This window comes from Silene latifolia, chromosome 6, assembly GCF_048544455.1.
Source record: "Silene latifolia isolate original U9 population chromosome 6, ASM4854445v1, whole genome shotgun sequence".
NCBI lineage: Eukaryota > Viridiplantae > Streptophyta > Magnoliopsida > Caryophyllales > Caryophyllaceae > Silene > Silene latifolia.
In genome coordinates, this window is record NC_133531.1 from 132,139,027 (window position 1) to 132,165,335 (window position 26,309).

General features: G+C 41.7%; 1 protein-coding gene across 1 annotated transcript in view; it reads right to left on the minus strand.

Moving 5' to 3' along the window:
- Positions 1-26,309, minus strand: part of LOC141588701 (multiple organellar RNA editing factor 2, chloroplastic-like) — a gene marked incomplete at its 5' end in the record, with an annotated part of 46,065 nt that overhangs the window by 1,121 nt on the left and 18,635 nt on the right. The window contains 3 exons of the mRNA XM_074410129.1: positions 1,676-1,741; positions 1,830-1,927; positions 5,899-5,939. Coding sequence (XP_074266230.1) covers positions 1,676-1,741; positions 1,830-1,927; positions 5,899-5,939 — 205 coding nt within the window. The remainder of the gene's footprint in view (positions 1-1,675; positions 1,742-1,829; positions 1,928-5,898; positions 5,940-26,309) is intronic.

The window sequence follows — 26,309 nt, forward strand, 5'->3', positions numbered from 1 at the left end:
TACACCGCTGCCACCACCATTACACTACCACCACCACTCCACCGTCACCACCGCCGCCGCCACCACCATCACAACTGCCACTATGCCACTTTCCACCATTTTTTATCGTCTCACTACCCCACACTCCTCCCATAACCATGCCGCCACTAACACCAAATTCACCACCACTCGCTACCACCACCACTGTGACCACCCCCACCAGCAGCGCTACCGTTGCCACCGACACCACCGTTGCAATTAACTATTTCTTAGCATAACGTTTCATATTCAAAATATCACCAGAAATCATCAAATGCACTCAGATATGTGAAATTTTGCTTACAAATTTGTAGATCTGATCTTTTCAAAATTAATGTTCAAAAATTTAAGAAATTAAAAACTATTTGTAGATCTGAGATTTCGAGTGACGAGTTAGACCACAATACAGCGACCTAAACCACCGCTGCCACAACCACCATCCACCGACCTAGACAACCACGGATCCACAACCTCCACACCCACACAAACCGGCAGCGTTGTTGGCGAACACGATGTCAGAATATTTGGACTAAAATTTCATCTCTTAAGTACTAGATCTACGAAAAATGGAGGAGATTTATGAAAAGTTAGCCGCATTAATCACCATGTCGGAATATTTGGACTGTAATTGAATCGATTATTGGCGAAAATCGAAAATTAATTAGGCTTGAAGAAAAAGATGAAAAAGAAGTGCGCGAGTAACACAGACGACGGATCTCAGGTGGTGCACCAACGGGTTTGATGTCGGGGCTCCGACGGTGATATGGTGGTGTTCGGGTGGATAAGGATTGGTGGTAAGCTGAGGTTGGGGTGGACGACTTAATGATATATTTCTATTATACACTACCACGACCACACCTACTTAATCTCAGGCGACATAAAACGATATCACCAACAATGTCAGACGACAACCACGACAACCCAACGCCCGACCACATACCCACACTAACCTCATGCTTACCCAGATATCCCGTCGGACAACAACACCGACCACCACTAGAAGAAATGTCAGAAATCGCACTTCTTTCACACCACCATGAATCTGCTTCCTCGCCACCCAGCTCCGGCATATAATCACCGCTATCAAAACTATAACTCGATTCATAACGGCAAAGGAGGAGCTTTTCTGATTATAAATCTTTCGAATAGGCTATTAACACCATTATTTTTTCGAAATTCAATTCGGTTTTTGTTAGATCTAAAAAAACAACGGTGAACACGGTGCGTGACGAGGGATTGAGGTGAGTGACGGCAAGAGATGTTTATTAATGGTGGTCGCCGGAGACTCGCCGGACGTTATCCGACAGTGGCAGCAGGTCAGATGAATGAAGATGGGAATTGATGGGAATTGGAAAGTTTAGTTTATTAGATTTGGTGAGATTTGAGTGTGGTAGGTAGGAGTAATGTTACTGGGTTTGAGTTTTGTGAGAGACTTAGAGGTAAAAGTATGTCACGTGGGTGGGCCTGCGTTCTTTAATCTGAGAGTTTTTATTCAGTTCGTACGGTTCGTAACTTAATTTGGTTCGTACAGGATCCCGATTCTATATATATATATATATATATATATATATATATATATATATATATATATATATATATATATATATATATATATATATATATATATATATATGGGGATGGAATACAATATGTTTACCTCCATAGTCATTGTACTCAGGGTCAGCATAGGAATCCGGAAGAACGCAAAAAACACCCGGCAAACCTACATGCAAACCAACTTCCAGATGAATAAATGCATACGGAGTAGTATATAACTAAACAAGCCAATTCAACATAGAAAGCCACATTACCTTCCATCTTTTTTGCAGTCTCTTCATCAACTTCACAACCGAACCCAAAGTATCCCTCACAGGAGACATTGTAAATCTTCTTAATCGCCTCTTCCTTACTGATTCATTCATTCATATACACAATGTAATCAGTCAAATTGAAATTTATAAAGCAAGTTAAGGAAACAAATTGTCGTAGACAGACGAGAAAGCAAACATCCACAGATGAATTCAAAAATTATAATGGGTTTGTCTACAGTGTACTCCTCAAATTTTTACCTTTCTAGCTTGTACCCTCACTTTTTAAAAATTATACCATGTACCCCTAAACTTTGTTAGTAATTCCAAACCATGACCAATTGTCAAAATTCCGGCAATATTAACTGATACGAAAATTACTCAAAAGAATAAGATTCGTTAGAGTTGCAGCGGAATTAACAAAACTGGACAGTGCTGAAGACTGTTTGATTGTCGGATTTATATGATTTAAACGGTTTAGTGAACTGTTTGAATCTGAACGTGAACTTAATTATTTTTATGTGTTTTTTGTAATATAAACAAACAAGAAAATAAAAGAATATTTGCTTGAGCAAGACCTATAGCTCAACCAATGGTGAATTATAATCAAGACCAATTGATTATAACTCGTGTTAATGTTCGAAAGCGCGTCAAACAATAACGAAATTCGGAACGAAACTCGTCGAACCTATGGTTTACAAATCATGTAAACGGAAAAGCTTCTGCTTTATTTCTTAAACACTCAATCTCTGCATCAATTTCGTATCATCCCCTCCCCCTTTGAAAGGAATTGTCCTCAATTCATGATTCTTCAATCCTCCGGGATTAAATATGAACTTCACAAACCTGGATGCAAATTCATTTATAAGAAATAGTAATAAACTTGAATTATCTTTTAGTTCATCATCTTCAATAAAAACTTCAAGCTCATCTATCTTGTTTCCTTCCAAACTCGTCTCGTGCCTTCCACCCCTCCACCCTCTGTGCACAAGAATTAGAAACTTGTTAATATCTGCATATTCAAGATCAAGTGAACATGATGATCTTTTAACAGTTGCAGCATTCACATCCATTTGAATACCGACCATATAAGAACTATGCACCTCTTTCAACTCTATTGAGCCAAATAAGAAGTTATCATTGCCTTCAATATCTTCATAATTCCCCATTAATACCGAAGTGAAGACAGTAAGATCAGAATACCTATCACCATATAAGAACTCATCTATATATGATTCCAATGCTGATTTATATTTTCCCTTCATCAATGTTGGTTTGACATGAATTAGATTGTTATGAATCGAATTAATGTCCAATGTCAATTCTTCAACAATTTCTTTTTTCTCTTCTTTTTTGTTATCATCCTCATCTAAATTCACAATCTTTGAAACTTCATCATCAAGAGCATCAACCGTTTCTTCATCACCATAATCGTCAAATGTTGGTGGATGATTTAAATACAGAAAAGAATCAATGGTGTTGTCTTTAAACTCTTCCTTGTTTAGCTCTTGGTCAAGTTCGTCTTCCATAGCAAACATTGTTAGACTCGATCTTTTGTCACGACCAGAATGCATAACATAAATTGCTTCGGACGACATAGGCCTCAAGACGATTTTCTTTCCACTAGATGATAGAATATAGTCATTGCTTCGACCTTTATGTGTCACATCTCTATCAAATTGCCAAGGTCTCCCTAAAATAATATGACAAGCATCCATAGGGACTACATCGCATAAAACCTCATCTTTGTAAGGACCCATTGCAAAACAAACTCGAACTTGTTGTGAGACTTTCACCTTCTTATCATTATCTAGCCAATGTAAAGTGTATGGTATAGGATGATTTCTAGTTGACAAAACAAGTTTACTTACCATCTCGGATGAGGCAGCATTGGTGCAACTTCCTCCATCTATGATAACACTACACCATCGATCATTCACTTGGCACTTGGTATGAAAGAGTTGATCTTGTTGCTCCGTGTTGATAAGTTCCATCTTCCTTTCCCCCATAGGACCGTCTTGTTTTAAGGAAATCAAGAGCCGGAGCTCTGATACCACTAATGATAATAAAATTACTCAAAAGAATAAGATTCGTTAGAGTTGTAGCGGAATTAACAAAACTGGACAGTGCTGAACACTGTTTGATTGTCGGATATATATGATTTGAACGGTTTAGTGAACTGTTTGAATCAGAACGTGAACTTAATTATTTTTATGTGTTTTTTGTAATATAAACGAACAAGAAAATAAAAGAATATTTGCTTGAGCTAGACCTATAGCTCAACCAATGGTGAATTATAATCAAGACCTATTGATTATAACTCGTGTTAATGTTCGAAAGCGCGTCAAACAATAACGAAATTCGGAACGAAACTCGTTGAACCTATGGTTTACAAATCATGTAAACGGAAAAGCTTCTGCTTTATTTCTTAAACACTCAATCTCTACATCAATTTCGTATCATTAACAGTTAATTGATGAGTTGGCAGTTAAATCAGTGTAAAGTACGGAGTAACATTTATTAACCCTAATCCCTATTCAATCTTTTTCAAACAAGAACCAACCATCTTCAGAAGTTCTCTAATCTCTATCTTTTCCTCACTATCCACGATTTTCCACCACTTTCACTCTTTCCATTATCAACCTCCATTGTTTTAGCACACCACCACCATTCTCTACCAATTGATTATTCGGCAAAACCTCTAAATCAACCACCATTTTCACCTCATACCAGCGCGCATGCTCATTAATCATTACCACTTACTACCCATAACTGATGCTGTCGATGCTCTCTATTGACTGTTGTTGTCAAGTAACAAACACTAATTTGCAAAGGTGACAATATCCCCAAATTGATTTTGCTTCAAATATGTCCCAAACTGTGTAAAATTTGGCTGATTTTTTGTACAAACTAAGAGAAGAATTAACACTAATCTTCACCAAAATAAGGTGTTTTAAGAAATATCAATGTAAAACATTGAGAAACATTATCAATGGATTAATAATTAAGATGAAGTATTGTGAAATTTAGTACCAAAATTTTTTCCGACAATGATAGTTTGAGGATAGTAAAAAATGAAACAAAAGTCGAGAAAAGTAATAGAGGAAGGACTTATGTAGGTAGAACAAGTTGAAGGAGATGAAATAGAGGTGGAAAGAAGGTTTTAGAAGTAGAAGAAGGGTTAGTAGATCTAACTTTGGGGTTAATTAACCACAAATCATGCCATAACGGAAAATAGTAACGGAATGTTGATTTTTGGTTACGGAAGGAACATTTGAGAAAGTTCAGGGGTATTCTATGTGTTTTTGTAAAAGTAGGGGTATACTATAGAAAAGTAAAACATTGAGGGGTATACCATAGAAAAACCCAATTATAATTTACTTGTGAACAGTCATATGCTCACATAGTAGTCACATGTAAAAACAATGGAGGGGATCCAAATCTTTCTTTTCCCAACCTAGACCACTAGCCCTAAATGAAAACAAACGGTTCAATTCTTTTTACTATTCCCCGCTACTCAATTTCATTTGATTTTTTTTTATCCTTGAAAACCGTCAAGTGGGTCTAATTGAGCGAAATGGAAGATAGAAACTAATAAAATCTCATACATGACTCAAATCAACGCAAAGCTCCAAGCAAGCACATGAGGATTAACAAGGTCTTTTGTATTACAAATTACTACGAATGGCGGAACCAAGATTTGTAATACAGGCGCAAAAATATTCAAGGAAACTTGTATTGCATTAAGGTAAACAATGACTAAAGGAGACAAAAAAAAAATATTAATAGTTTTAACTGAAAATTTCAAATTTTCAAGCCCACGTAATTCCGTCAATGCCTAATACATTCCCATGATGTCCATAGCCGATTTGCCTCAACTTCAAAAAGAAAATAAAACATCAAGAATGTATATAATCCCTACGTTCCAATTATATGTTTAATTATCTATTCTTCCTGAGCGGTATTTTAGTCAAGGGCGAACAAATGATTATGACGAGGGGGTACAAACCCTAAAATTAATCAATCAAACCAACTCCATAAAATAACTATCTACATTAAAATGAGTTATAACCTGCCAACAACTTTGGAAAGGGTTTGAATATAAGCATCAATTTGTGGACAGCGGGGGCCCACGGGGGTGCTTGGGAGGAAAGAGAAACAAGCGTTTGCATTTTGGTTGGAGTCGCCACCAATTTTTATGGGAAATTGGAACCGTTCGAATACTTCATGTCATGTCAAGACATAAAGTAGAGACATGAACACTAAGCAATCGTTACCCTTAGCATTCTATGTCTAGAATGACTCTCGTGGATGCCAATGAACACGGGTGCTCACGGAGATGTGGAGTAAGGGGTGAGGGTACGTATTAGGAAGCTCTTTTGATCGAACACCTAATCCCGCCCGCCTCGATAGCGGCCTCTACTAATGATTAGGGAAGTTATTCGTACTTGATATATCGTCGGTTATATGCATGCAATGCAACATCCAAGTTTTAATCCTAGCATGTGAGAATTACACTAAGTCGGTTAACAATTAGTTTAGCATACAATTGGGTCAAAGTAGGATTTAATGTTCAATTACATGTGAAAACATACAAACAATGCAAAATACAATGATAAATACAATAAATGAAAATTACAATAATTAAAATTACAATATTACATTGGAATAGGCGATTTATGTCGAAAATACCTTTTAAAACGGATAATTTGAAAAAAAGAAAGAAAAGAATAAAAGAACTGTAACAACCCGGATTATAAAACAAAGGGAAAACTTATATAAAACGAATATCAGAGTACGATACTGATAAAAGGGTCAAGGTGGCGGAAACACCAAGCCCAAATCCGGTTCGCTACTAACTCCAAAACAAACTAATACATTATTCGAAAGGTTCTTAAAACATAAAACCAAAGTCCTAATTTATTATTAAGCTCGCTTCGCACATTCCCCAAGCAAGCATCAACCAAACAGCAACGAACTGAACAACCTGAAAGGGAGGTCGACAATCAGTCGGGAGTAACTAGATGCTCTCCCAGTCATGTTTACAACAATTGAATATAACTAACAATCATTAACAATTGAAATGCAAAACTAGTAAACATGTGAGACCATCTATACTCATGAAAATCCGACATAACATGCCATTAAACCAGGACATGTTAGGACAACCACCTAATTAATAACTCCAAATTAAACCACATGAGACGACACATGACAACAACTCATGTTACGACACCATGTAGAAACTTAGGACAATCAAACTCAATGCAACCATAACCAAACCAAACAACCCTCAGAGCGTATAACGAACTGCCTCTGACTAATGGAGCGTATAACGAACTGCCTCCAACCACTAGAGCGTATAACGAACTGCCCCTAGCAACAAACACAACGTATAGAATGAACGTCGTTAGAGCGTATAACGAACTGCCTCTAACCACTAGAGCGTATAACGAATCGCTCTAGATATGGAGCGTATAACGAATCGCCTCCATAGTCGGTATGGACCGTATAACGAATCGCATCCATGTGGACCGTATAACGAATCGCATCCACACTATGTGTAGCGTATAACCACCGCCTACATGCCTAAGACTGGCCGACCTCTCGATGAAACACAGAGCGTATAACGAATCGCTCTCGTTACACCGAACGACACTCGGGGAACAGAGCGTATAACGAACTGCCTCTGCTACCCCCCCGACCATAGACCATAAGAATCCCCGAAGGGTGGCGTTTGTTCATTCCGATAGTATATAACTGATACTATCGTCATCTATACAACCAACCAAGTAACAAGTACACAGTATAACTAACAGCACCAACAATGCATGAACAAACATCACAACTCGACTCGTAGAATAGTGTAACCGACTATACCACTTATCATATGAATAGAGTAACCAAAGACATAAGCTAACATAATGTTATACTACAACTGGATGTAACTCTACATATGAAGCAATTATTAATGATCAATGTTATAGTAACCTTAACCATAACATGAACATTAGACGTGAGGCTATACTAACCTCGACTATAACTTCAACATATATAACTTGAAGTTATACCTACCTCAACTATAACCTTGATACGAAACTCAAAGTTATACTAGCATTAACCATAACCTTGAGCCATAATCCCAGGGTTATATTAGTTACAGCTATAACCTTGACTCGCACTTCAATGTTATAGTAGGTTCAGTTATAACCTTGAATTCATATTCCCAAGGTTATACCTGTTTCAGCCATAACTAGAGTAACTACCCAAAGTTGTATTAACTTTAGCTATAACACTTGAATCATCATCAAGGTTATACTAGCTTTAGCTATAACTTTGGAGGGAACTCTTGGCCGCCTATCATGCCGCCACTAGGGTTTATTCGTAAACCCTAATTGCGCTCATGACACCCATAATTTAATGCATAAGCAACATACGATATATAATTAATGCGTAAAAACATATACAAGCATGCGAAATATATTTAATCATGATAACAAATAATCAAACATGTACCAATTATGCAAAACAATCATTAAATCATATTAATTACATAGATTGGCATAAACACAATTAAAAGAAAACACCTAGTTACCTTATTAAGCAAATAAAACCCTAGAGATCGTCTTCAACGATATAAACGTCTTCTCCAGGTGCAAACTCCACGCCTTTAAAGAATCATCCACGTGCCAAAGATAACGAAACTAATAAATATACTAACTATATATATAAAAACTATAAAACTATAAAAACTACGCGAAACATAAAAACTTACGAAGAGGATAGATAAATCCAAGAAGTAGGATCGATCTAAGCACGAAAGAACGATGAAGAACGAAGGAGGAAGAAAGACGGCACGAAACCCTAGGCAGGGGTGGCGCGCGGCACGAGGAGGAAGAGAGGAGGAGAGAATTAGGTTTTAGGGTTTTGTGAGAATTATAAGAAAAGAAGAGCAAGGGTTTGGTTTCCCCTTATATTTATAGAGAAGCTCATGGGTTTATTCTAGGTTTAGGCCCAAAACTCACCCATCAACACTAAGATTCACGTGAGACCCAAGGAGGGAACGGATCTTCACCGTTTTTCAAGCCCAACGAGCCCAAAAGACGACAAACGGATATTTTCCCGAAAATAAAATATGAAATATGGGAAAATAAAATTATAGAATTATATTATGGAAATTAGGGGTGTTACAATCCAACCCCCTAAAAAGAAGTTTCGTCCTCGAAACTTGATAAGAGAACTACCTCACTCGAAAAGATGTGGATGCTTCTCTCGCATAGACGCTTCGGTTTCCCAAGTCTCTTGCTCAAACTTCCGACTCCTCCATTAACCCGAACCAAAGGTACAACCTTATTCCTTAACCTCTTCTCCCGACGTTCCAAAATGCGAGGGCATGCGTTCCTCATAAGTCGGGTTAGGTTCAACCTCGATAACATCAGCCTGTAGAACATGAGAAGGATCATCATGCGATAACGTCGCAATCGCGACACATGGAAAACATCATGAACCTTCGACAAGTTCGGAGGTAAAGCCAACCTATAGGCTACCTCGCCAACTCTCTCGAGCACCTCATACGGTCCAATGTACTTAGGACTAAGCTTGCCCTTTAGCCCAAACCTCTTAATACCTTTCATCGGCGAAACCTTAAGAAAAACCTTGTCGCCAACCTCAAACTCAATCGACCTACGCCGCAAGTCTGCATACGTCTTCTGTCGATCCTGGGCTGCCTTATGCTTCTCGCGGATCAACCTCACTTGCTCAATCGATTCTTGAACCAACTCGGGCCAAGAACGCGTGCCTCACTAGAATCGTCCCAACACAAAGGACTACGACACTTCCTTCCATAAAGTGCCTCAAACGGAGCCATCTGAATACTAGCTTGATAACTGTTGTTGTAGGAGAACTCCACAAGCGGTAAACTCTTCTCCCAACTAACTTGAAATTCCAAAGCACAAGCTCGCAACATATCCTCAAGCGTCTGAATCGTACGCTCAGTCGACCATCGTTGCAAAGATGAAAAGTCGTACTCATCTTAAGCTCACTACCCAAAGCCAACTGAAGCTTCTTCCAAAACTGAGAACAAAACCTCGGATCACGGTCGGAGATGATATCCTTAGGAACCCCATGAAGACGAATGATCTCACGCTGATAAGCATTCGCTAGTTCCTCGAGACTCCAAGTCTCCTTCATTGGAATGAAATGCGCGACCTTAGTCAAACGATCAACCACGACCCAAATCGCATTCATCCCTCTCGGCGACCTCGGCAAACCCATAACGAAGTCCATCGAAATCGAATCCCATTTCCAGGTGGGAATCTCCAAAGGTTGCAATAGACCACCAGGTCTCTGATGTTCGAACTTAACCTTCTGACAAACCAAGCAACGGCTCACAAACTCGGCGATCTCTTTCTTCATACCCGGCCACCAAAACTTTAGCTTCAGATCCTTATACATCTTATCACCACCAGGATGAACCGAATAGGGAGTACTATGAGCCTCTTTGAGAATCTTACATTTTAAGACCTCACAGCTAGGCACACACCAACGACCATGGAATCGTAGACCATCATCAGGTCCAACGTCGAAGTCTTTGGCGCGCCCTTCGCTTATAGCGACTCGAACTCCTTCTAAGTATTCATCCTCTCTTTGCTTAACTCGGATCTCATGAAGGATCTCGGGTTCAGCAACCATCGCACTCAAATCTAAAGTACCAGGAAGAACTACTTCAAGGCTCATCTTCTGGAACTCTCGACTCAAGTCATCAGGTAACACTAACACGGATCTCATACCATGACATACCTTGCGACTCAAAGCATCGGCAACCACGTTTGCCTTACCCTCATGATACTGCAGCTCAATCTTGTAGTCGTTAAGCAGCTCCAACCAACGTCTATGCCTCATGTTAAGATCTTTCTGAGTGAAGATATACTTCAAGCTCTTATGATCCGTATAAAAGTTGCAAGAGACCCCATACAAGTAGTGTCGCCACAGCTTAAGTGCAAACACCACTGCTGCTAACTCAAGATCGTGAGTCGGATAGTTCGTCTCGTGAACTTTCAACTGTCGGGAAGCATAAGCCACAACCTTACCCTTCTGCATCAAGACACAACCCAACCCAAACTTAGACGCATCGCAGAAGACATCGAACTCAACGCCATCTTCTGGTAGAGTCAACACAGGAGCGGTAGTCAACCTTTTCTTCAACTCCTGAAAAGCAGCTTCACAAGCCTCAGTCCAAATGAACTTGGATTCTTTCTTCATTAACTGAGTCATCGGTCTCGCGATCTTAGAGAAGTCATGAACAAACCGACGATAATACCCAGCTAGACCAAGGAAACTCCGAACCTCGTTCACATTCTTTGGACTTTCCCAATCGACCACGGCTCGAATCTTCGACGGATCAACCATGACTCCATCGCCAGATATCACATGACCCAAGAAGGTAACTTCCTTTAACCAAAACTCGCACTTCGAGAACTTAGCATACCACTTTCGCTACTTGCAGAATCTCCAAGATAACACGAAGGTGATTCTCGTGTTCAGCCTCATCTCTCGAGTAAATCAGTATGTCGTCTATGAACACCACGACACACTTATCCAAATACTCGCTGAAAGTGCGGTTCATCTGATCCATGAAAACGGCAGGTGCGTTCGTCAAACCAAACGGCATCACCACGAACTCATAGTGGCCATACCTCGAACGAAAAGCAGTCTTAGGAATATCCTTATTCCTAACTGGAATCTGATGATAACCTGACCTCAGATCGATCTTCGAGAACACACTTGCACCACGGAGTCGATCAAACAAATCCTCGATCCTCAGCAAAGGATACTTATTCTTGATAGTAACCTTGTTCACTCATGTAGTCAATGCACAACCGCATACTACCATCCTTCTTCTTGACGAACAAAACAGAAGCACCCCACGGCGAAGCACTCGGTCGGATAAAACCCTTATCGATCATCTCCTCAAGTTGCTTCTTAAGTTCCTGTAACTCAGCTGGTGCCATACGATATGGAGCTTTCGAAATGGGACCAGTTCCAGGTAGCAACTCAATCGAGAATTCCACATCTCGCTCAGGAGGAATACCAGGTAAATCCTCAGGAAAGACATCGGGAAACTCCCTAACCACAGGGATATCCTCTAGCTTAGGCTCAACTGAAACACCATGAACACTACACAGATAGATCTGATAACCCTTTCTACCCATGTTAACCATCTTCATAGCAGAAACCCACTTGACCGTAGGTGTAACCCTAACACCTTGGTAAGAAACTCTCGAACCTGTGGGACCCTTAAGCACGATCTTCTGATCACGACACAGGAACCTAGCGTCATAGCGAGATAACCAATCCATACCCAAAATTACATCAAACTCTCCGAGTTTGAATTGGACGAGATCGGCAGGAAGGATCGCCCCTGCGATATTGACAGGCACGTCCTTGAAAAGAACGGAGCAAGAAACGATCTCACCCGTAGGAAGGGATATAGAGGTATGAACGGATGAAGAAGAAGAGAGTCCAGCACGGACGGAAAAGGATTCGGATACGAAAGACATCGATGCACCCGTATCAAAAAGAACAAAAGCAGATAAAGAATGAACGAGAAAGGTACCCGTAACCACATCTGGATTAGCATCAGCCTCAGCACGACTCATAACAAACACTCGACCAGCCTTCGGAGCATCCACCTTTGGCGCTTCCGTTTTTGGTTTCTGGGGGCAATCGATCGACTTGTGTCCCGGAGCCTTGCAAGTAAAGCAAGTGATCGGGGCACCAGTAGCACAGGTCGTACCCGGGTGATACGCCTTCCCACACCTGTAGCAAGTAAGATCCCTCTTCGCTTGACCTTGATCACGCGGAGCATACGAACGAGCCTCATACTTCTGTTTCTTCTGGGAAGAACTAGGAGCAACATAAGGCCTCTTCATGAACTTATTCTTCGCACTCTCCTCAGCCTCGGTGGCAAGGACAGAATCATAGATGCTAAGAGCACGATCATAAGCCTGTTGGAAACAAGTTGAAGGAATGCCAGACATAGCAGTCCGGACCTTAGGAGCTAGATTCTTCTCATAGCGACGAGTCCTCGAAACCTCGTCCATAGCTACGAATAACGAAACGTGATGCCTTCACGAACTTGTTGGTGTACTCCTCAACGGTCATGGAACCTTGTTGTAGACGAAGGAACTCCCGCTCCTTCTCGCCCGCATCTCCTCGGGATAAAACCTTTTCTTCAGCGCTTCAGAGAAAACAGCCCAACCATATCCTGGTTGAACTTCCAGACCAGCTCTAGCAAGAGCCCACCAGTTGTCGGCCTCGTCCTTCAGATAATAGGTGGCGATATCCACCTTGTGATCCTCTGGACAACCAGTAGCCAGGAACAACTTCTCGATCTCTCGAATCCAAGCCTCCAAAGCAGTAGGATCATTCGCACCATCGTAAGTCGGAGGACGGTGACGAGCAAAGCGATCAAACACGGTCGGTTGCGGATGGTTGTTGTTGTTGTTGTTGTTGTTGTTGAGGTGATTAGTGAAACCTTCGGCCATAGATGCCAAAGCGGCCTCAAGTCTCCTGATGCGGTCAGCATCGGTCTCACCATTAGCGTTACGCACCATCTGCAAGAACGAAGTCTCGTTATAAGTGGTAGAACCTACGTACCACTCCAAACAACTACTCATGCACTTTACAACATAAGAATCCCAACCAATCCTATTGGTTTCTACCCCATTTACTTTCACTCATTAACTAGGTCATTTATTTTAGTCATCAACTAAGCGAGAGTTGGGAGCGTGTTCGCTCTGATACCAACTGTAACAACCCGGATTATAAAACAAAGGGAAAACTTATATAAAACGAATATCAGAGTACGATACTGATAAAAGGGTCAAGGTGGCGGAAACACCAAGCCCAAATCCGGTTCGCTACTAACTCCAAAACAAACTAATACATTATTCGAAAGGTTCTTAAAACATAAAACCAAAGTCCTAATTTATTATTAAGCTCGCTTCGCACATTCCCCAAGCAAGCATCAACCAAACAGCAACGAACTGAACAACCTGAAAGGGAGGTCGACAATCAGTCGGGAGTAACTAGATGCTCTCCCAGTCATGTTTACAACAATTGAATATAACTAACAATCATTAACAATTGAAATGCAAAACTAGTAAACATGTGAGACCATCTATACTCATGAAAATCCGACATAACATGCCATTAAACCAGGACATGTTAGGACAACCACCTAATTAATAACTCCAAATTAAACCACATGAGACGACACATGACAACAACTCATGTTACGACACCATGTAGAAACTTAGGACAATCAAACTCAATGCAACCATAACCAAACCAAACAACCTCGTAGCGTATAACGAATCGCTCTCGACTAATGGAGCGTATAACGAATCGCCTCCAACCACTAGAGCGTATAACGAATCGCCCCTAAAGCAACAAACACAACGTATAGAATGAACGCGTTAGAGCGTATAACGAATCGCTCTAACCACTAGAGCGTATAACGAACTGCCTCTAGATATGGAGCGTATAACGAACTACCTCCATAGTCGGTATGGACCGTATAACGAACTGCATCCACTGTGGACCGTATAACGAACTGCATCCACACTATGTGTAGCGTATAACCACTGCCTACATGCCTAAGACTGGCGAGACCTCTCGATGAAACACGAGCGTATAACGAATCGCCTCTCGCTACACCGAACGACACTGGGAACAGAGCGTATAACGAATCGCTCTCGCTACCCCCCGACCATAGACCATAAGAATCCTCGAAGGGTAGCGTTTGTTCATTCCGATAGTATATAACCGATACTATCGTCATCTATACAACCAACCAAGTAACAAGTACACAGTATAACTAACAGCACCAACAATGCATGAACAAACATCACAACTCGACTCGTAGAATAGTGTAACCGACTATACCACTTATCATATGAATAGAGTAACCAAAGACATAAGCTAACATAATGTTATACTACAACTGGATGTAACTCTACATATGAAGCAATTATTAATGATCAATGTTATAGTAACCTTAACCATAACATGAACATTAGACGTGAGGCTATACTAACCTCGACTATAACTTCAACATATATAACTTGAAGTTATACCTACCTCAACTATAACCTTGATACGAAACTCAAAGTTATACTAGCATTAACCATAACCTTGAGCCATAATCCCAGGGTTATATTAGTTACAGCTATAACCTTGACTCGCACTTCAATGTTATAGTAGGTTCAGTTATAACCTTGAATTCATATTCCCAAGGTTATACCGGTTAAACCATAACTAGAGTAACTACCCAAAGTTGTATTAACTTTAGCTATAACACTTGAATCATCATCAAGGTTATACTAGCTTTAGCTATAACTTTGGAGGGAACTCTTGGCCGCCTATCATGCCGCCACTAGGGTTTATTCGTAAACCCTAATTGCGCTCATGACACCCATAATTTAATGCATAAGCAACATACGATATATAATTAATGCGTAAAAACATATACAAGCATGCGAAATATATTTAATCATGATAACAAATAATCAAACATGTACCAATTATGCAAAACAATCATTAAATCATATTAATTACATAGATTGGCATAAACACAATTAAAAGAAAACACCTAGTTACCTTATTAAGCAAATAAAACCCTAGAGATCGTCTTCAACGATATAAACGTCTTCTCCAGGTGCAAACTCCACGCCTTTAAAGAATCATCCACGTGCCAAAGATAACGAAACTAATAAATATACTAACTATATATATAAAAACTATAAAACTATAAAAACTACGCGAAACATAAAAACTTACGAAGAGGATAGATAAATCCAAGAAGTAGGATCGATCTAAGCACGAAAGAACGATGAAGAACGAAGGAGGAAGAAAGACGGCACGAAACCCTAGGCAGGGGTGGCGCGCGGCACGAGGAGGAAGAGAGGAGGAGAGAATTAGGTTTTAGGGTTTTGTGAGAATTATAAGAAAAGAAGAGCAAGGGTTTGGTTTCCCCTTATATTTATAGAGAAGCTCATGGGTTTATTCTAGGTTTAGGCCCAAAACTCACCCATCAACACTAAGATTCACGTGAGACCCAAGGAGGGAACGGATCTTCACCGTTTTTCAAGCCCAACGAGCCCAAAAGACGACAAACGGATATTTTCCCGAAAATAAAATATGAAATATGGGAAAATAAAATTATAGAATTATATTATGGAAATTAGGGGTGTTACAAGAACAAATCAGAAGGTGATAATACGGTTAGTAGTTAATTACACGTAAGCTAATTAAACTAGGTCAAGCAACAACGGAGTTCAGGGACAGAATTCAACCCGGAATAGGCGCAGCAGAGCTGCGTCCTTTGGAATAGGCGCAGCAGACGCTGCGTCTGTTTCGACTCGAATTTCCGCCGTGAAGTTTTAATTGCGTGTTGTTAATATCGTTGGTGAATTTAATGATTGATTAAATTATTTACTCGGATGAAAGTGATTAACAGGTTATTTACATATGAATGATGGATCATAAAGCAATAAAACATGGATGAGACGGAATTATGATGAATTATTTACATGAATGAACGATGGATTAATGACATGGGTGAATTAAATAAACTAAACATGGCAAATTAACAACAAATTAACGACAAACATGTGAATAAACAGATGAAAATATGTCAATGATTGGAATTCCAGAAACCCAATATGAACAAATCGAATTTCTACAACCCGGATTGAATTTTAATGACGAAAACCCGCAAATATTGATTATAAGGGATTTAAGTCGATTTTAATGATGAAGTAAACGTGTTAATGATGAATAAATAATATACATGTGAATTATTATGCTATGATGTCAAAGAATTACAGAACAAACGAATACAAATAAAACAAGAACGAATTACAGAGGACGAGGAAGAAGAAAGGAAGCAGGAACTGCGGCAGCCTCAAGAAGTGGCGCAGCAGATACTGCGCTCCTTCGAAGAGGCGCAGCAGTTGCTGCGTCCTTTCTCGACGGTTAGTATTCTGGAAATCCGTAAAAAGGGTTTTAAATAGGGTTTTAGAAATCGGTTTTAAACGGTATTTTCGACATAAATCTTACATTAATTATACAATAAAATAAAATACAATAAATAAAGAGAGATTATACACCCTCAGAATTACATGTTTGACGAAACGAGAAGGACTAAGATATCGATTAGTGATGCTCGACGCGAATGTAAAGAAAGTGCCCTCGTAAGAGGAAAACGATTAATTTAATTAAGTTGATTGATTGTGGAGTTGGTCAAATTGGTCGGTCATGCAAACGAGGCTGGTACTCAGAAGGATCCGAGCTTACGTGGTCGAATGTTCAAGCACGTAGACGCCAAAAAGTAAGAACAAAGGTCTATAATGCAAAGGGAGAAGAGAAGGGCAGACACTCGCGTGAGAAATATGAGGAGCGAAGGCTCCTATTTATACTAATCACGTGAAGCCGTGAAGGAATAGGGTTTTCGGAGACTCTTTGGAAATGAATCTCGGAAAGATATGAAAAAGATACGAGAAATACGCAGAAAAGGACCTGGGAAGAGGCGCAGCAAGCACTGCGTCTCTTGGAAGAGCGCAAAGACCGCCGCGTCTGTTTCCAAAGTGGTTTCCTTCTGCGAAAGAAAGATTTCCGTGCTTAAATTATGGAATAAAGGGATAATTCGGTTTTCCTTAATATTTTGTATGAATATTACGGGAAATTGTTTACCAAAGAATAAAGATTGTGAAATATTTATTAAAATATGGAATAGAAACATCCGGAACATTCCTAGAACATTCTGACTCGGGATTTGACGGTTATCAGAAAATGAAGACGGTTTTAGGCCCGGACTCCAAATGTACTCTAATTACTGCCAAAACGACCGTATCGGCACGTAGATGACACTTAAGAGGTAGACATTAATGTTTGAGCAATCACTTGACGATAATCTTACGAACTATCACAAAACGTTCCGCATAGCAAACATGCGGCCCAATCATCACCGGGTGGTTTGCGGGAGGTGCAGAAATGAGGTATCTACAGAGCCCCCACTTTGACTGAGGCTTGGACCAGGCGAAAGTCAAAGTATAGCCATCAGGTCAATCGAAGATTACAACCTGACGACTATGGCGACGCGAGGCGGCTCAAGGGGTCTGAACCAAAGACCTGTCGTCGGGAACTTTTTAGAGTCTGTCGACTATCAGAGAGGGTCGTTTAAAGTCCATTTGACTACGTAAGGAGGCTCGCCCGCCATAAGAAGAGACCATACCTGAGACTTCTTTCTCGAGATGCTTCCGGAAGTACATGGGAGCTATCGAGCTAAGGTCAAACGTGGCGGCTAAATAAGGTGAGTAGCAGGACGCAGGCGGGAACTGCTGAGAGAAGACTGCTTGGGTAGACTTCGAGAAATAATTGTGAATAACAGAACACAGGCGGGAACTGCTGAGAGAAAACTGCTTGGGTAGTCTTCGATAAATAATTACGAATAGCAGGACACGGGCGGGAACTGCTGAGGAGAAATCTGCTTGGGTAGATGTTAATCTCCATGTCTTGAGAGGGAAAGTTCATCCGCTTACTCTCGTTGGGGAACATAATGAAGGCGTGTCGAATTCTCTGAGGGAATAAATGCTCGTTGCGACAAGCCAAGGTCTTGGAAGAAATAAATTATATGCAACAGTCTGCTCCTGGTTTGGAAAATACGGGTCGGAACGAAAGAAAATCGTCAAAAGAGCCAAAAGGATAAAATAGCATCGGGGAAGAGGCGCACCAAAGATGGGCCCACGAATAACGAACTCATAACGAATTTTTGAAAATCCGTATGGAGGGAACACAAGGAAGAGGCGCAGCAAGAGCTGCGTCTCTTGGAAGAGGCGCAGCGCCTGCTGCGTCTATTCCCCAAAGTGTTTTTTCTGCGTAAAAACGTGATAATCAGAGGTTTTGCAAATCATTATTTTGAAACATAATTTACACATTTCTCTCTCAAATCTTCACCATTTCCGCCAAGGTTTGATTCAAAAGCTTGCATTAATCATGACTAATCGAGGTATGTATCTCATTCTTGCATTAATCTTCGGTATTTGCTCAATTTTGGATCGAAAAATTAGGGTTTATGACCCAATTAATCGAAAATTTGGGGCTTTTCCCCCAAATGCATTTGCCTTGTCAAATTGACATTAGAAATGGATAATTGGTAATATAAGGAACATAACCATGTATTTGTCTTGAATTTTCGTTGAGTTTCGAGCCTTTGAGCGAATTTTGAGACGGTTTCACAGCTAAACCGTAAATTGCTTCGAAAATAGCTTTAGGGTTGCCCATTTGCGATGAAACTTGATATCTGGGACCCTTGGATGATGGGTAAACTTGCTATAATCTCGGAATTTCGGTTTGTGACAGCTTTTTCAGGGCACTTTTGGAGGGCATAATCGCCGTTATAACGAAATGCTGCCGAAATTTCGACTCGAACCCGGAACTAGGCTTCAAATTAGGTTTGACTTGACCCTAATTACCACATGAGTGACCGGGTTGGTGAGAATGCGGCCAAAGATGGCGAAAAAAGGCGATTTCAGTGCTTCCGAAGGCTCGAAAATCCCTTAACAAGGCTCGTCGTCACATGACACGGCCTAATTTTACTTTAATGTTGCAGGTGATGAGGCTTCTACTTCTGGGAGGACTCCCATGGAGATAGACATTGCTACTGTTGATGAGGCTTTAGAGCAGGCCTTCACCGCCGCGGTGATGGCTGATGGGGACGAGGTCCACGAGGAGGAGGCTGTTGAGGAGGAGGAGGCCCCGAGACGGGCCAACGTCGGGTGAGGGGGTCGTTAGCTGAGAGGAGCTCCTGCATGGGCTGAGACCTGGGAGAGCAGGCACCTGATGTGGGCTGCAGAGGGTCACCTGTCCTACAGGACGGTGAAGAGCTTGGTAAATAGGAATTCACTACTCATTACTTATCTTCTTTCATTCATTTGTTCATATATCTTTCAATTTCATTCAAAGCTAAAGATAGCTTTTTGTTTCAAATCACAATAGGAGGCCGGGAACATCAGGTCATTCTCGGGCTATACGACAGCGATGGAGCACTACGAGCGGCTGTCGGCGGAGGAGCGGGCCATGATTGAGCGTGGAGCGTTTGGTCCTTTGGTGCAGGCCTGGAGGGGTATCGCGAAGAGGAAGCTGCGGGCTAACCTTAACCTGGTCCGCGCTTTCTTGGACCGATTCTGGGATATGACTTCCACGTTTCACATGCCTTTTGGTGAGGTGGGAGTCACTTTGGAGGATTACGGCATGATTTCTGGTCTGCCGTGTGGGACCGAGGAGGTGGAGTGGCTGGAGACTGCCATGAGGGTGGACTCGGTTGGAACTTGTCGCCGAGGGCTGCTACAGTGCCGGGTTTGATACCCAGCTCCTACATTCGAGATTACTTTGCGGGAAAGATCCCGGCGATGGTGACGATTGACGGGAGGGAGACGGCTCCTCCTCCTTGTACAGCTAAGCAGAGGGCTCGTTTGTGGCTCTGGTGGTTTCTGTCTTCGATTTACCGTGGAGACAAGGGAGAGAGGCTGTCGATGAAGCTTCTTCCCTTCCTTTCTGACCTGAGTTCCCTAGGGCGTTGGGACTGGGTCACTGCTGGATTTGCGGTCCTCATCCGCTTCATGAGGGCCATTGTTCGTCCGGAGTTGATGGAGAAGGGGACTTCTCCTGGCGCTGTCGGACCTGGACTACTGCTGGAGGTATGAACCTTCATTTAGACTAAAATGAATTCTTTCCTTTTTTATCGAATCCTGAAAGATTATCATTGATTATCTTGCTTCGCAGGCGTGGGTGTACTCCTACTTTCCGGACCTCGCGCCCAAGAGGACGGAGCCACTGGAGAAGGCCTATCCCGTGGTGAGGGATTGGGTGATGTGCAGGACAAAGAGCAAGCGTTCTTCTCACGGCGTCTATCGGCGGGACGTGAACGCTCTTCAGCTGGATAGCGTGAGCATCTCACTTGTATTCATTTTGCTCCTTTATTGCTTTTAAATCGATCGTAGGAATGATTCCTTTGTTTGTCTTGTTTCAGTGGGTGCCCAGGCCTTGGGCGGAGTACGCTGACGTACCTCCTTTCGTGGCTGAGCTCCTTCGACCTAGGAGCTCGAGTCGGCTGCTGTTGAGGACGTCGATGGGTCCTGTGTGGTACTTAGGCGAGCGCTTGGCTCGTCAGTGCTCTCGGGATGTGTTGACGGTCCCCGTCGATCCTCCTAGACGATGTTCGTGGAGCCTTCGAGCGAGAGAGGAAGCGAACTTGGCTGGCGCTAGTGGTGATGCCCTCCTTCTTCCTGGCGAGGACTACTCGGTGTTCCTCTACGGGGGGTTGGCGTACTGGCCGGTAGTGGTGAGCATCTTTTACTCTTCCTCTTTACTTGATTTCCTTTTGAGAACTATGATGAAAGATCATCGATTAATGAGAAATATTTGACTTTGTAGGAGGTTGAGGCGGCGGGCATCGAGCCCCCGGAGTACCCCGAGACCCTCGAGTACACTGACGCGACCGGGAGGACGGCGATCTCCGAGCTGCGTGACTTTGACGTGGCTGTTAGAGATGCTGGTCTGGACGATTGGCAGCATCTGATTCGGAGGGTGAGCCTCTAATTTGCATGATTTTTGTGTAAGAACACATTTGATTAAGTTTGTTCGATTATTGAGAACTCCTTTTTTTTTAAAATGCAGGTCGCGCCGTCTCGGTTCGTGGCGTTATGGAGGGGGGCCAACCGGCTGCGAGCTACTGCCGTCGAGGCACTTATCGGTGGTCGAGGCCGTCAGGTATGAACCTTGTGCCTATTTCATTTTTGAATTTTTGATTTTTCAACTTTTCTTGTAATTGATTGACATGAGCCAATTTTGTTGTTTATAGGGGGACCGTGAGCTGGAGCGAGAGTTGGCCCAGTCTCGGGAGGAGACAGCTCGCTTGTTGAGGGAGCTTGAGGTTCGAGACGCCGAGATTGCCGCTCTTGCGGCAAGAGTTGCAGAGCTGGAGGGCGACCAACAATAGTTTTGTTTGGTTTTTTTTTGTTTGTTGGCTGTATTTTTGCACGATTGTACATTTTGGACCTTGATTTTGAACATTCTGGACTTTGTTTGGGGCGAGAGCCCCCAGTTTATTGCACATTTCCCTTTTTGGTGTATATATGACGGCCTGAATGCCTTTGCTGCTGGGTTGTGTTACTTGTATCTGCAGGTTAGCTTTGAACAGGTTTGGCAGATGACGGTTTACGCCGTCATGCTGCCGAAATTTACATAGAAATCACGCAAAACATACATTTGTATATACATATGGCCTTAATTAGCGCAAAACAAAAGACTCAAAAAGATGCAAAAATGCAAAAATTTTGCCGGAAATGACCGGACGGTAGGTAGGGTTACCCCCTAAAAAAAGAAAAACAGAAATCTATAAGTTTGAAGTGAGATTATTTAAAAAAAGAAATAAATGTAATAAGTGTAAATCGAAACGATAGTTATGTCTTAAAACTGAGTAAGAAAAAAAAAACTATTTCCTAAAATGAAAATGAAAATTATTTCCTAAAGTGAAAATGAAGATAATTTATCTAAAATGAAACGGAAGATTATTTCCTAAAATGAAAAAGTGCAAGTGCTGTAAAATGGCGAAAATGTCGATGTCGCCTCGAAATGCGTGCCCGCGGAATTAGGAAACCTGAAACATGGTAATCTACACGTATTTACCAAAATAACAACCCGTAGGAATAGGAAATTATTCGTCATAAAATTAGGAAAGATCCAACGCGGAAAATCATAGAAGTGAAGCTGAGGAAGAGGCGCAGCATGAGCTGCGTCCCTTTGAAGAGGCGCAGCAGGTGCTGCGCCTGTTCCCAAGTTGTTCTATTCTGGCAGATTTTTGAAAACAGAAATTAGTATAAATAGAGACGTCGATGGAGCTTTTATTCACACAATTCTTTCGTCTCTACTTCGTCTATTTACATAAAATTCTCAAAATAATCTTTTCATCATGAATACTTTGGAGATTCGCTTGAAGGAATGGACCAATGAATTTTCGAACATGGAGAAACATGATATGGGTGCTTATAATTTTGGGTCTTTGTTGAGTTTAAAACTCATCAAGGTTGTTAAACCGTTCTTGGATGCTTGTCTTGACTATTGGGACCCGAATTACCATGTTTTTGCGTTCCCTGGAGGTGATATTTGCCCATTTCCTGAAGAAATTGCTGTTATTGGTGGGTGGGATCCCGAACACTTGTCTGCCATTCCTTCTACTTCGCAAGGGTACAAGAGCAAATTTAGAGACTTGCTTGGGTTGACTAGACTTGAGGTGGACCGTCTAGTGACTTGAAGGAGTGCGAATGCTCGGACTTCATAGATCGATTCATCACAGGCCGACCCCACCGTTTCTCATGTTGCTAGGCGGAGGGCATTTGGCTTTTGCTTGTTGCATGTGTATGTCTTCCAAGGGCATGTTGATGAAGACTTGAGAGGTGATCCCCGTCTTCTGGTCCTTGTTGAGCAAATGGAGCTGCGCAGGAGCCCAACTTGTTTATGCTTAGGAGAGATTCTCTTGGGATTGGATAATAGGAAAGCCAATCGTGACCTACCGTATTTGGGAAGTCCCGTCATTCTGCAGGTAAAAGACATTTTTTTTTTCTTTTCGTTTTTTTTTTCCTTTTCGTTTTTTTGTTTTCTTTTTGTTTTCCGTTTTTTTTTGTTTTCTTTTTTCGTTTTCTTTTTGTTTTGATGTCTAATACCCGCTTTTGGTAGGTTTGGCTTATGGAACGGCTTCGATTGATCGAGCCCCCTATTCATGTTCCTTCCTATCATGCTCGTTCAATTTCCATGAGGACTAGGCTTTACATGGTGGACTTCACCCGAGTTTGCAATTATTGGGAGAACAAGCTGAAGAGCGATGATGGTCCCTTGATTAGGTGGATTGTACCGTGGTGGCACCTCAATTCTGTCACTGGAGTGTCTTCTTTGGATTCCACTCGATCCTTGTGCATTCCTGGATTGGAGTTTATGGTGTGCATCTTCCCGGAAAGGCTGATGAGACAAGTTGGGCTGAAGCAGACTATCCCGAAGCTTGATACTGTCCCGCAGATTGTTGTGGCGCTTACTACGGAGAGCCGAAGAGAGTGGGCCATCAAATGGGCTCAAAGAAACATGTGGTTTTTGAACTCTTCTGCAAATGCCTTGTGGGTGTCGGATTCTTATCTGCGATGGAGGAAGGCTACTACTCCGGAAGAGCGTGAAAGATTGAGGAAGCGCGAGCCCGTTGACTATAAGGCGCGCGAGGTAGAGAAAGCAAAAGAGAAGCATCTGACTGAGGGAGAGGAAGAAGCCGGGTTTCGAGTCGTTCATCCTTCGAAGAAACCGAGGACCTCTCCTATCGTAGAGATGGTGATTGGCAAGAATGGGAAGTCTAGGCCTCGAGAAAGACCGTTGGTGATTAGATCCGAAGTGGCGCAAGAGCGTCCGGCTCGAGGTCGCGACAAGAAATATGACAAGAATGACAAGGGCAAGGGGAAGATGGAGGAATAGCCCGAGTCTTTATTTATTATTTATTATTATTATTATCGTTGTAATAAAAGGTGGGGTTTTTAGAATCCTAGCCTATTTTTATTTTTATTATATAGCTTACTATTATTATTAGAATGAATGAAATAAAAAGGTTAAATGGTTATGAAACCGTTATGATTTTCTATTTATTACTCTTGTCGAATTCCAAATGCAATGCAAATGTCCTTCTATTTACATTTCAAATATAATGGGTTGCATCCTGTGAAGGATTGCCTACGTATTCACTTAAAAAAATGAAATCAAACCCTTGCGCGTAGTTCGAGTAAATGTAAAAGAATAATTGTTCTAAGCAAGAGCTTGTGATGAACTTCGAAAATAAGCATGAGCTTTTTTTACTTACTCTGAAGGTGCGAATTTAGTTTATTTGATGATATGAGGATGACAAGTTTGTCAAAATGCAGGAGCACAGTGACGTTAGCTTATTTCAGCTTGGCCAGGGGCCGTTTATTTAGTGTCACAAGAGCGACACGTGGGGATACGCAAGGCGTGTTTTTGTCCCTATTCTAGGCATAGTACCGTTTTAGTTGGTCAAGGTTTGTTGGGTTTGAGAACTCATTCCCGTCTAGGTCTGTGATTCTAACCGCACCCCCTGGAAGTATGGATTTGACTAGAAATGGTCCGGCCCAATTAGGTTTGAATTTTCCCCGTGGGTCAACAGGTAAAAGAGCTCTAACCGATTTAAGTACTAAGTCTCCTTCCTTGATGTTTCTTGGCCTAACTCTTTTGTTAAAAGCTCGTTTGATACGTGCTTGATATGTTTGGACATTATGCAAGGCGCGTAGCCTACGTTCATCCAAGAGGATGAGTTCTTCATATCTATCCCTCTTCCAATCGGCTTCTGGGATTTGACTTTCGAGTAAAATACGCAAGGATGGTATCTCTAGCTCGACTGGTTGCACAGATTCCATGCTGTATGTCAAATAGAAAGGAGTAGCCCCAGTGGGCGTCCTAACAGATGTACGATATCCCCACAAAGCGAAGGGTATCTTGCTTGGCCAATCTCGATAGTTGTCAATCATTTTCTTGAGAATTGTGACAACATTCTTATTTGCCTCCTCTACTGCACCGTTAGTCTGTGGTCTATAGGGCGAAGAGTGGTGATGCCTAATCTTGTATTTGGCTAGCAATTGCTCAGTCTCAGCTTGGAAATGTGATCCATTATCACTAATGATCTTATGTGGGCAACCATATCGACAGATGATGTTGTTTTGTATGAACTTTGCCACATTTTTGGCTGTAAGACTAGTGTAGGAAGCCGCTTCTACCCATTTGGTGAAATAGTCGATTGCCACTAGGATGAAACAATGACCTCCTGTTCCGGCTGGGGTTATCTTCCCGATTATATCAATTCCCCACGCAGAAAATGGCCAGGGAGACGTCATTGTATAGAGTAATGAAGGAGGGACATGTTGTACATTCCCGAAGATTTGGCAATTGTGGCAATGTCTTACGTATTTGATGCAATCGGATTCCATTGTGGTCCAATAATACCCCAAACGTGTGATTTTCTTTGCCATCATGGGCCCACTCATGTGAGGACCGCATTCTTCGTCGTGGACTTCTTCCATCACTTTTTGTGCCTGTGAATGATCAAGGCAACGTAGGATTACACCAAGAGGTGTTCTTTTGTACAACTCTCCTTGCATGAGAACATATTGGGAAGCTAGTAGGCGTATAACACGTTGTCCCCTCTTATCCATATCCGGTGGATAGCTACCATTGAGCTTAAAATTCAGGATTGCTTGTGACACGTCTGTCGCGTACCTGTCAAAAATAAAACCTAACGGTCTCAACTAAAAATGTAGTAGAGGCAGTCGAGTATCGAATCCTCAGGGAGGTAATGCAATTATAGCTGTCTATTCTAATCCT